The sequence below is a fragment of the Tachypleus tridentatus genome, chromosome 11 (genome assembly GCF_004210375.1).
Source record: "Tachypleus tridentatus isolate NWPU-2018 chromosome 11, ASM421037v1, whole genome shotgun sequence".
Classification (NCBI taxonomy): domain Eukaryota; kingdom Metazoa; phylum Arthropoda; class Merostomata; order Xiphosura; family Limulidae; genus Tachypleus; species Tachypleus tridentatus.
In genome coordinates, this window is record NC_134835.1 from 94,370,612 (window position 1) to 94,384,158 (window position 13,547).

Below are 13,547 nucleotides of genomic sequence, written 5' to 3' on the forward strand. Positions count from 1 at the left end.
GAACAATAAAACTTTTTTCAAATCTTTCACACATAATTTGTTGATTTATGCACAAAGCTAGCACTGATCTTAAGTAATTAATAAAAACAAATGTTATACTAATAATTATGCCACTAGATTTAAACATTTCATACGAATTAACTCTTGAAATGAATTCCTTTTTTTTTTCTTAGAACCAGCAGTTTGTTAAATATATAATGAACTATTTAGAGTTGACAACTCAAGATAAGGAATATTTTGGTAATATAAATAAAGTCTGAAGAAAGACACATTAAAACACAACAATGAAAGATACAGCAAAATAATAACTTTACAAATAAGCAAAAACTTTGAAGACTTGCATTTATTACTTTAACTACATGAAATTAAAATAAATCTTGTAGTAACCACACACAAAATGTTAGTTTAATTAAATTTTAATTTCTTATAATAAATATTATATTTCATCTGTTATTTTCTTATGTAAAACAAACACCTGAACCATCTTTTAACAATTCATCATGAAATAATACATTTATAATGAAAAAAACAATATTTACTTGATGAACATGTTCTAGTTCCAACCCTTCATCTTTCAAATTTGCTTCAAAGAGTTGTTTAATATTTTCATGAGGACCACTGTCATTCTCTGATGACAGCTTGTAAATTAACACAAAGTCAGTTCGATGGCATCCGTCATCAAATGGAGAAGGTTCCTAGTTAATACAATTCCCAAATTTTGTAATCCTAACTATGTTTTCATTTCATCTAAACAAAATCATTATTGGTTTGTCTAAATATTTTGTTTCTTGTTCATAACAAAAATAATTTAATATATACAAATATACTTGATCTTTTTTCACCAATCAAATGTGAATCTGTATTTATAAAAAAATTATTAATTGGCTTCTAAAGAGTATATAAACATGTTAACTGAAATATCCTAGTGACAGTTTGTAATTTCTGTACATGTAAAGCTCATAAGTTACATAAATGAATAGGTTTTCTTACCACACGACATGGGGAATCTTCCCCTAAACTAAGCCCCACCAAAAAAAAAGCTTTTCAAATTTAAGGTTTTTTTTCTAAATGAAAACTTTTGTAATAAAAAGTAAGGGGCCCTTAAAACAGGACCATTTTAAACAGTTGTAAAAAATATCTTTAGATATAAAACCAGACAATGTTTATAGACATAGTGTGTCTTTAGCATATGAATGTTCTGCACCATGGAAATCACCAAATACAATTCTTCCCCTCAAGAAAAAAATAATGAAAGAAAATCATCTTTAAATGTTACACAATAGTTAATGATTTTGAAAAAAAGCATTTAATTTTAGTGATTGATATAAAAAAAATATATGTACATTAAATTCCCTTGATAAAAAACAATAAACATGTTATATACATGAAGGGGCACAGTAAATATTTATATTATTAATAAATATACAAAATATCATATCAAAATTACACTTGTCTTCTATATATATGTATATAAAATGCTAGAAAGAATCAAGCCAACTTAAGGTGTATATAAAACAAATTTATTCCACCATTCAATACCTCAATTATTGAACTACGTAATTCACGTGACACTTGTACATTAAAAACTGTTAATAAGATTTTATTTTTTTACATACACCATTAGAACTTTAAAATACAAGAAATTTGAATATTTGTTGATGTTTTTAAGTGAAAAAGTTAGCAATTTAACTATTTTGTAATGATAAAACAGGAGAAGTGCTAATAAACATGCATTATGTAATAAATAATAAACAGATTCATAAACTCTTATTAACTATTTGAACAATGTAATGATACTTTTGTGTATTCCTCAATCTGTCTTTCAGTTGAACTGTCATCTGATGCTGATCTGATATCTTCAGTGTTTTTATTATGTTTCATTATTTTTTTTATATTATATGTGGTTTACTTTGTTTGTAATTTCATGCAAATCCACACAAAGGCTACTGATGTGAGCTTTTTCTAATTTAACAGCGAAATACTAGAGTGAATGCAGCCAGTCATCACCACCCACTGCCAACTCTTGGGCTACTCTTTTACCAGTGAAAAGTGACTTTTACATCAAAATAACCTCACAACTGAAAAAGCAAGCATGTTTGTTGGGATGGGGATTTGAACCCACAACCTTCAGATTGCGAGTCAAGTGCCCAACCTATCTGACCATGTGAAACACATGTATCATTATAATTGTACTATTACTATTAGAGTATGTGAAACCAATTTTGTATGATTCCTAGAATTCATTGAGAATTCCCTACTATGAACAAGTAGAACTATGCCTAATATGAATAAAATTTCCTTCTGACTGATGCTGTATGTGTTGTCCACTGTCTGATTTGGTTTAACAATGCTTGATGTCCAACACATAGTTAGGCCATATGTTATTTTGGAAAGTTTTTGTAATGCAATCAGAGACAAATTTATGCAGTTACTGTCTGTATGACATATTTTTGCCACACCTTTTGCTAAAAAAACAAAAAATCTGATTTTGTGATACGTGAAAGGGATCTAGTACAATGTTTCACTTCCATCATTACTGACTCTCACTTGAAAACAAACTAGCTTTTGATGTTATATTTCTATCCATCAATACAAATTTTTGCAAAATTTTATGTCACTTTGATAAAGCATAAGATGCATACTTTGTGAATAATTATAAGACCTGAATGCAGTAATCAAATGAAGACAACAACCAAAATTTATCTAATTTTAATAAATATTCAACAAGTTTTTCGAACGATGTTTCAGTCATGGGCAACTGCTCTAAGTTTTTCTTTATGTGAATTGAATCATTGTCATTTTTTTGTGTTCAGACAAAATTTATTTTCTAATCATCTTTTAAAAATTTTTAGTTTCTTGTATTTGACTGAAAAATGTATTTGACAATTGTTTTATTGAAATAGAACCATTTCTTTCTAACATAACATAATACATAACAAAATATATTGGGAGACTGATCTGAGATAAATTATAATACAAAACAATCAACAATATAATTTCTCTAAAAATTAATTTTAAGATAATAATGAATCACTATCAATATTGCAGCCACCATTAGCTTTACTTCTCTTTAATATATTACTATATATAATTAATGCATGTTCTTTACAGGTGTATTATTACAGTATTAATAGTAATTTTGCTACAGTAAATGTATTTACCATTAGTGTTATATCTTGCTCTTTGTCATAATAATAATAATAATGATGTTAGCTTTCCAGATACTTCTTACAGTTTGACTTTATTCATTACTTCCTGTACTTACACATTACATCAATTACATTTGTTCAGGATTTGGTTAGAGAATTTTAAAAACCCTATTAATTAACTTTATTTTGACTAGAATTTCATTATATTAGGAAAACACCAACAGCTTTCTAAATATTTAAAAGTACTTGTCTAGTTTGTTGTTTGTTTTTTTCCCATTAGGGAAAGTTCAATCAGAATTTTACAAGCTGTGCAATGCATGTGGAAGGACAAGTCAGATCTAAACATTTTACTTCACCTGGTTTGAGGACAATTAGTTCACTAGTTTTACAGTTTTAAACAAACACAAATGTAGACATTTATTGAATAATGATTTGAGGTAACATGCAATGAGAAATAAACACTTAAATGCCAATATAGTAAAAACATCATCTACATGTATCCAAGTAAGAATGGTCTTTCTCAAATGATATTAAAAAACTAGATAAGCTTTTTAAACAGCATTTTGTTTAACCATAAATAATATAATACAATTTATTATTTTAATAGTTTACAAATGCAAGTTTTTAAGCTATAACTGTACTTGTAGAAATCAGGGAAATCCAAATTAAATTATCAATAGAGAAATGGTTCATAAAAACAAGATAAGTACACTTATCTATATATGTGTACAGAGGTATGCCAATTAGTTGGCAACTAATCAATAACTCAGCCAAAATAGACAACTTGTCTAATTACAATGGTAATGTAGACAAAAAATAACAAAGCACCCATTGACTGTTTTAGCACAGCCCCACAACCATTTTGCACTTCTGATAATTTTCTTGCTGTAATTTCTAAATTAGTATATGCTCAAGAAATTTGATAAATTCAGTAAAAATTACAATACTTTCACATGAAAAACATTAGAATTTTTTGTTTTAAGTCTTAAGGTTTGACAAGCAATGTTTTCTCATCCCATTTTCTTTTTGAATGTTGATTGCCCAACATGCAAAGTAATTTTTAAGTACTTCTGTGCATTAAAAACTTTTATATTTCATATGCAAAATCCTTATAATGTTCAAATAATTATCACACAATTAAGAAAAGCTATATTTTATCAGTTATTTTTACTGAATAATATGCACAGGTTTAGTCAATTTGACTAACCTTGTAGCCACCATAAAAATTAAGACATATATATTACACCACTTTTGTTCTAGGATGATGACAAATAGTGTAAAAACACAATTGTTTAGACTAAATAATTTAAATCTTACAACATTATACATTTGTATCTATTATTTTCATTAGATTGACCTTTCAGCTGTCCCTGGCTGACAATACATATGTTAAAATGATACAATATACATGTACCCATGTTACAATATCCAAGAATATAAAACTGACCTTTAGTCTATACAAAGCAACCTGTCTTCGCTGTGTTTTAGTGGACTAGTATTTCGTAAAACAGTCACATTTCAATTATTATATGTTACATATATGTATTTAAACAAACAAAACACACACATCATTACTATTTACAAATAAGTACTTAAACTAATTTTTCTTAAAACACAGAATAGTGAAGAAAAAAGTAAAGCAAATAGTTATCTCTACTTAGAACCTTTGTACTCATTTGTTGCTTGTTACAGGATGCTAAGCTTTAAAAAGTTTCAAACATGGAAGATGTGGACATTTTCTTTAGGTTTTATAATAACACCGAAAAAATTAAAAAACAAAGATGTACACATGTATATGTACACAAATACAAATGTATTTGAAAACCAAAATACTACAAATTACTACATCTATACCATAGAATTTGGTATATTTTGGTCTTAAAAAAAATGAAGTTGACCACATTAAAGACTCAACTGACCAGCTTGAAGTTTTGTATCAAAAGAATGAGATGAGGCTGTAATACTTGAATATGGCTCAGAAAGCTACTAAGGGACATTCTGAACTTTTGACTGGTTATTCACATCTCAGACAAAAGTATGTATGGGAGTGTTTCCAAAACAATACTATGTTTGAATCAGTACATTAGCAATACCCTCATTAAAGAGAAAAAAATAGATGGTTCTTATTTTATGTTACAGCTTATTAATATTAGTAGTTTCAAGTATAATCTAAAGTTTGGTACCAAATTTATTAATATAAAGTAGGTATAAAATAATAGTTCAACGAAAGTTTGAATGTGAAGCAACAAAGGTAAAGATATGGCCTTTGACCCTCATGGAGATAGTTAACCAGTAGCTTGACTTTTTTTTTTTTTTTTTAAATCAGTACATCCCTGTCAAAGGAAAGAAATTTTCATTTTTAAAAGTATTTTACAAATGACTAATCACACATTTCAATACAAACTAAACTTTTGTAATTTCAATGACACACACAAAAGCTTCAATATGTTAAATAATTAAACAGCAGATAAATATAACTACATAAACCACATACTTCTCAAAGTTTCAGCAAATATGCTATGATGCATTACAAACATTTACTTATAGATTTGTATACAAGTGAACACACATGCAGTGAGCTCCAGGCTGATGTTCGTTTTGGCTGATTAGAAACAAAAATATAGCGAGGTTTGAATTATGAGCTGTCTAATGGTCCTCACATATTTATTACTTTCAAATACATCAAGAAATGAATATGATTAAACTTTGTAGAATGGATGGAAATTGTGTTGCCTGTTGTGGAGACACAAGTGTAGAGGACGATGTTTTGAAAGACGGAAGACTTGGAACATCATCCTCTACACTTGTTTCTCCATAACAGGCAGTTGTCATCCATTCTACAAAGTTTCATCATGAATACTTTGCCTACACAATTTATGAAAGAAGAAATAAATAGTTTTATAACATTCTATGTATTACATACATACCTGTAATATGAAAAGTTGTGCACATCTAATGAATGCATAAGGAGTTACGCAACAATACCTGACCAAGTAAGAAAAGTCAGGTATAAACTAAGATACATTTCAGGTAGTATCAACAATCAACTGTTTATCTATCAACAAATGCCTCCACAGCAGAGAAAACTGAGAAAGTTGAACTTTATTAGACTGAAAACAAATTCCACAAAATAAATTAACAAGAAATTCAGAAACTAGAATTACAAAGAAGATGAGGAGAAATACATGCATATAGGCTGCTGCTAATTTACTGTCTTCGATTATAACCAATCATTGAACTAGCTTCAGTCTTTAGTTCTACGAATTACAAGAACCAACATAATTCACTCAATTAAGTGACAGATGCACTTGCTTGTTGGTATGTACATTATTTGGAAAATAATAAGAATATCAAAGAAATCTCTACAAAACCTGTGTTTGACCTAAAAGTCAGCATTCTGATTCGTGATACCAATCTGCTGGTGTTGAAACTGCCTGAGCCAAACACACCCACAATGAAAAAGTATTTTCAAATCTATATTACCAGAAATTAAACATCTTACACTCAAGTTCCATTCGAGTAGCTGGTGCTGTTGCTTTCAGTCAAATTACATTGTTAGGAATTGGATGCCAAGTGATTACTATTAAAGAAAGTTATGCCTGAAAATTTCACTTAATGTGATAATTGATAACTTACTGGTTATGTTAAGAAACTTGATGGATGCTACTGAAAGTTTAGTACTGGTCAGACTGAAGAATTTATAATTTTAACAGCAAAACTTTCAATTATATCTTTGGTGATCGTGATGTTAAAGACATTATTTAAGTACTTCTTAAGTACTTAAGTACTTTAAGCAGTGATCACATGCTTAAAAGGTGCCTCAGACAGCAGAAAATAATTAAAGAAAGTTTAGCTCTTATATGCTTTAAAAAAAAAACAACTTATGTTTAGGCTAATACAGTATTTTCAGTATGAAGTACATTTTGTAAATTGTACCATGTAGTTTCCTTGTACACACAATAGCTTATAAGAGAACAGTTTTGAAAAAATAAACCTAGGATAAACATGGGTGAGTTTCCAGTGAACATTTCACTGAAATATATATATTAGCTGAAGTTTGAAAAGCCACCTAGCCCTCTTTTCCCAAAGCTATGGGGTTGTACATAAACTGTAATACTTGATTAGATTTGTAAGGCCTCTAGTTACACATTTCTAAATTAAGCAGCCATGATTTGTCTTGTAAAAACCAAAGTTCATTTCACATTAAATTTCAATGAAAAAGTTATTTAATAAATGTTTAATTATTGTATTAAATGCAACTTAATGATATATGTGCTGCTATCCAGTCAACAGCTTTGTTTTCAATCCTTGAGAAGCACTACCTAATACTGAAGTATTAGGTCACATATACCACAGGCAAGACATACAAAATTTATTCCAGTACTGCTGGATTTTGTTCTATACTTTTCTTTTGGTTTCAAATAACTCATCTCCACTGTCCCCATCAGAATGTAGTGTTGTACATTATTTTACCAAATTTAAAGTTTCTAAGTCAAAATAACTTAAGAAAAAAGGATATGTTTAGAATTAAGCACAAAGCTATATGATGGGCTATCTGTGCTGTGTCCACTGTGGGTATCAAAACCTGGTTTCTAGCATTATGAGGTAGAAAGATGTATCACTGTCCCACTGAGGGAGCAGAAAAAAGGACAATACAGAAATTGTGAGTAATAGCTAATGAGTGTATGTAAAAATCAAATTAAGGCCATATATGGGAATGTACTGATTCATTTTGTCTCAGCCTAAATCCAGCTTTTGGATTACAAAATCATGTGAAAGACAAGCAACAGGAAACTACATTTTCATTGTTACAATGATACCAAACAAAGCTTTATATGGCTCAGATGTCCAACTTTAAGGTTATATGCATCACATGAGACAAAAAACAAGTAAATACAGAAATTATTCCAGTAATACCATGATTCTTGCTATACTTAAGTGTTTACCTGCTTCCTGATATATATATAAAAAATGGTTTATTTCTTTGTAGTTAAGTACAATGGGCTATCTGTGCTGTGCCCCACCATTGATTACAAATCTTTAAATGTTTTGTTCCACTCTGACAGTTATAAGTAACTGCACATCTTACTGCCCTAAATAACAGATCTTAACACTTATGATGGAGCTTTAAATATCCATTTAAAGAAGAGTGTTGCTGTAACAGCAATGCTTTTATTACTAGGCTACACATAAGAATGCTAATGTTCATTTTAGATCTAAGCCTAAACAGGTATCCACACTTTCACTGTAACAATGATAAATATAAAACATTATATAAACTCGGGTTTATAACACATGCAAGACTTGCAAAGTCTTGTCATTAGAATACCTGGAATATTTTATTATTAATAACATCAGTCAGTGCCAAGATACAATTTAGAGCAAGTTATAACATTCATTTTTTTTAAATGCATGCCATGGATTTCAAGACCTGGTTTGTTGAACAAACCAAGTAACATATGCACGAGAAACCTCATGTTAACACTCATTTTTCCCACAAAATCATAAATTAAGAGTACAGAAATACAAGTTTAAAACATACTCCCCTTTCAACTGGTAGGAAACCAGATTAATGTAGCACACATTTAACTTTCAATCAAAAACTTAAATCAAAAAGTTAAATATTTTCATTAACTTTATAAACCAGTGAAAGGGCCATTACTATTACTTATGTCACATACATGTTCATAAATAAACATATAAAAATATTGGAGCCTTTGAAGAAACACTGGTGGTTACTGGGTTGAGATGATGACCCATTTTTGATGAGAAATATGAAAGGGGGGAGAGGGTGCATTAAATACCTGATGACAGAAGTTATTCCTACATTAATTGTTGACATGGCATTCTATAAACAAGATCAATAAGATTAACTGGTTGAGTCTACACACTATTTGAGAAACAGATTTGTTTATTATTAGTACCTTATCTTTTCTACACACAATCAAAACAAATTTATGCAAAATTGCTATTTACAATACCCATCTTAAGTGATTTGTATTTGCAATATGTTTATCATCACAGCTTTTAAATATTTAAGACATGTTAAGATAGCAGATTGCTAATTCTGTAATAAAAACTAATTCTTACTAAGTCGTGTATATCAACCGGTGCAATAACGACTTGCTTAGTACAGCCAATCATGTGATTATTTACAAATTGATCTGTAATGCACTTAAGTATTGCTAGCAAAACAATCTACAGGTATACTGAAGAAATAAAAATGTCATGTCAAATGTGAAGTGTGAATTTTAAAAGTTAAAACAGATGGACAATAATTTATATCAAATGATATTGATAATAATACCCAATACCCAATGACACTTTCACTGTCATCTGGAAGAGAGTCAAGTTAAACTCCTTTACCACACTAAAACATATGCACAAAAGTCAAGGTGAATTGCCTGTGCCATACTTATAGCAAGGTAGATTGAGCAAGGCAGTCAGTAATGTGAACAGTAACACTAAAGTCTTAGGTATTCAGCCCCCAATTTTGATCTAATTAGCAGAAAAACTTTTTAGCCATACAAGACCTTCTCAGGTCAATCCATTAAAATACAAAATTTAATTAACCCAATTTTTAAAATATGGACACCATATTCTTCATTTTGCTAGCCTGGCACATGATAAATTTCATTGCTTCATTACTATCCACTATTTTCTAAAAAATTTATTTAAATGTTAAAGATAATGCACTAAACTTAACTCATTTCAAGTTTTGGCACATGCCTTAATACGAAATAACAACTTTCATAGTGTTAAATTAGATGAAATGTGGAAACTTGACATGCATGACAGTGTCTCATACCTTAATACAAAGTGACATCTAATTTCCAGACTAGTGAAGTCAAAAATTAAATATTCTTTCTTTTACAACAAGAACGTCACCCTAATTCTATCATTACTCTTCACGACACTTATGACTCTTAACTAAGATGAATCTGAAATCAAACTTTTGATCAAGACACCGACAACCTCACCCTCTTTACAATATTTTCATTGTCAGTGATGTCGAGAAACACACTTGTTGAGAAATTTATATGCAAAAACGGCTCGTTTGGGTTGAGAAAATATTTTACATAGAAGAGCGAACAACGTTTCGACCTTCTTCGGTCATCGTCAGGTTCACAAAGAAAGAGGTAACTGACCAGAAGCTGACCACATGTTTGAAAGGGGTTGTGTAACTGTGTGTCGAAATGTAGAGGGCGGTATTAGATGTTTGAATATATAATTTTATTTATTTTATTATATTAATATAGGTATAAAGGTGTTCCTTTATATTGGTTTATTTTGGGTTTAAGTTGTTGTATAAGTAAGGCTTCTTTGATTTTGCGTTTGTTTATGTTTGTTTCTTTATTTAGTATTTGAGTGTTTTCTATGGTTATGTTGTGTTTATTTGACTTGCAGTGTTCGAAAACGCGTGAAGGTGACTTTTTATGTTCTTTGAATCTGGTTTCCATTTTCCTACTTGTTTCTCAATATAGAAGTCGTGGCAGTTATCACATTGTATTTTATAAATAATGTTGGTGTTGTGTTTGTCAGTGTAGTTTTTACATAGTATAGACCTCAGTTTTGTGCCTGGTTTTTGAATAAATTTGGTATTAACTGGAATGTCATATTTTGTTACTAATTTTTGCCAAATGTTGGTTATTTGTTTGCTGATGTCAGGAATATATGGTATACAGCAGTATATGGTTTCGTGGTTTTTGATTCGTGAGCTGTATTTACTTTAGTTGGTGGTTGATTTTGCTTTTGTCTAGGTGTGTGCGTATAATGTTTTCTACGGTTTGTGGAGGAAACTTATTGATGTTGATGAAGTATTGTTTTATTTTGTCTAATTCATCGTTAATTTTATCTGGTGAGCATAGTTTTATGGCTGTGTTTATTTGGTTTCTTAGTATGTTGAGTTTTTGTTTTGTTTCATGTGCTGAGTCCCAAGGAATGTATAGTCCAGTATGGGTGATTTTTCGGTGGATTTCTGTTTTGAATTGTGTGTCAGTTCTTGTAATTTTGAGGTTAAGAAATGATATTTGATTGCTTTCTTCCTGTTCACATGTGAAGTTAATGTTGGGATGTATAGAGTTAATGTGATTGAAAAAATTAAGTATGTGTTCTGTAGATTTAAATCCCGCAACCGTGTCATCTACATATCTGTACCAGTATAGTGGTGGATGTAATATTTTTATGACACAAGTTGAAACACAAGCAATTAACACAGCATTACATCCACCACCATCCATTACAGCCACTATCAAAATGTAAAGTAATAAAAGCGTTAAAAGACATGTAGCAAAATTCTAATAATAACACACTAGGAGGACTAACGGGTAGTTCAAACAGTAGCAGAAGTCAACTGAACTTCGCCTTTCCAGTCATAGCGTTAAGTTATTTAATGTTACAGCCATTTTCTAATTTCAAATCGAACTAGAAAGATTGTGACTCTTGAAAGGGAACCACAATAAAAAGGATTAAATGAAGAAATATAACACACTTAAATGACATTAAAAAGATTAATGGCTGTTAAAAAACTAAAAACTTTATCAAGTTCGACAGCGTCACCGTCACCAATAACATATTTAAAATAGTGCCGTCGTTGAGAGTCGTAACGATTGCAAGAAAGTAAAATGTGGTTTATAGTAATCTGAGTGTTACACAAACACATCGGTGCATCAGTTCCAGATAAAAGGAAACAATGAGTTAAAAAACTGTGACCAATGCGTAGTCCAGTCAGAACAACTTCCTCCTTACGAAAACAAGACGGCCAAAGTCTAATATAGGGTTTTATTTGGAAAAGCTTGTTTTCTCATTGTTCACTTCAAGTCGACTGCCGAGTCTTGAATACAGGCCAGATCAGCTAGATTTAGCTGCAGTGTCGGTGAGCTATTTCCCATGAATGCCAACGTGGCGCGGTATCCAGAAAAACTGGATAGAAGTACATGTTAAAGAGAAATAGGCCAGTCGGTTTTGAATATCAGCAAGAACAAGGTTGTGAACCAACATGAAGCAATTTCAGGGCCAGTAGAGAACTAAGCAAGTCAGTATAAACAGTGCAGTTTGAGTACTGATTTAAATACACAGATAAGATTTACTGGAAAAAATAGGCAGAAGTTTGGTTAAAAACAATGAACACAATATTCTCACGACTTTAAGTACTTATAATTGAAAACTTCCAACACTGCTACTTGTTGACTAGCCCAAGTAGACTAGCCGACTGGCCCAAGGAATTCAAGGCCAAAGTGGTGTAACAATAAAGTGGTTGGACCCCACAACCACAAGGATCCTTTCCTCCCCTTCACGGGTCGCCAGTATGGCAAACACGTGGGTGGACATTTAGAACCACTAAATGATAAATAATTTATATCAAGTTCACAGAACCTTCCCTGGGAGGTCCCTTCACCACGTACAGGGATTAACTAGTGGAAAAAGTTTTCATGTTTTCCTGTAGCTAATTGTTGCATAACCTATTAGGAAGTAAAATACTGATGATAGAGTAAGTTCTGTAACAGGTTTTCTTTAATCGTTTTTACAACATGAATTACTCTTACAAGTAAACCTTAAACTTCTTTACAGACTTCCTAAAATATAGTAGTATGTAGTAACATCAAAACAGTTTATATAAAACTTACATCACGTCCAACTTCTTTGTCAGGATTTTTACAGTTTCGTGAGACATGTCCATCTTCACCATACTTGAAGCAACCAGATTTGCTTCTCCTATCCCCACTTGTGTTAGGACAGAGTCTCGTGACACACGTACATCTTCACCACACTTGAAACAACTAAATTTACTTCTGTCCCCACTTGCGTTAGGACAGTTTCGTGAAATGTGTCCATCTTCACCACACTTGAAAGACTGAGATACATCAGTAATGACTTTGTTTGGAACATTTTTTTCTCATGGAGAATTACTAAAATTTTGCTATAAGATTTATATTCCCACGGTCACTGATGTTGTGCTACATGTGACCAAGCAGGTATTGTTGTTATGTTATAACTGTTTATAGAAACATGTTATGTATACACTATATATAACATTGAACTTGCACAAGAATATCTTTTGATTTTTAATGAAACCTTAATTGCTCTTACAAAATGTAATGATTCGCGCAAAAACATATTTCGAGGAAGCCTTACCCAAAATTTACTACTATGCAATAAAAAAGAACAAGTTGTATCCTCTGCTGTAATATGTACAAAATATTTTTTTACGGTATAAATATGGTCATGCGCAAATATACGCTGGGATAAATATATCCCAACGGTATTAAAAGTGTTTAAACTAAACAAATAGGAACAAGAGCATCGAAGCGTTTGATTGTAGCTCCCTAAAGTGTTATTATTTCATTATCCTTTAATGAAGACGAATTGGACGAAGAGCAGAGAGAGAAAAAAGAAAGC

At 30.8% G+C, this 13,547-nt stretch overlaps 2 protein-coding genes across 5 annotated transcripts in view; one reads left to right on the top strand and one right to left on the bottom strand.

Moving 5' to 3' along the window:
• Positions 1–2,314, top strand: part of LOC143232805 (uncharacterized) — a 90,912-nt gene extending 88,598 nt beyond the window's left edge. For both annotated transcript variants that reach the window (XM_076468706.1, XM_076468708.1), the window contains one exon: positions 1,975–2,314. In XM_076468706.1, the coding sequence (XP_076324821.1) occupies positions 1,975–1,985 (11 nt within the window). In that variant the 3' untranslated portion in view covers positions 1,986–2,314. The remainder of the gene's footprint in view (positions 1–1,974) is intronic.
• Positions 1–13,547, bottom strand: part of LOC143232808 (uncharacterized) — a 56,972-nt gene that overhangs the window by 13,780 nt on the left and 29,645 nt on the right. For all 3 annotated transcript variants that reach the window (XM_076468713.1, XM_076468715.1, XM_076468714.1), the window contains exon 5: positions 540–695. In XM_076468713.1, coding sequence (XP_076324828.1) covers positions 540–695 — 156 coding nt within the window. The remainder of the gene's footprint in view (positions 1–539; positions 696–13,547) is intronic.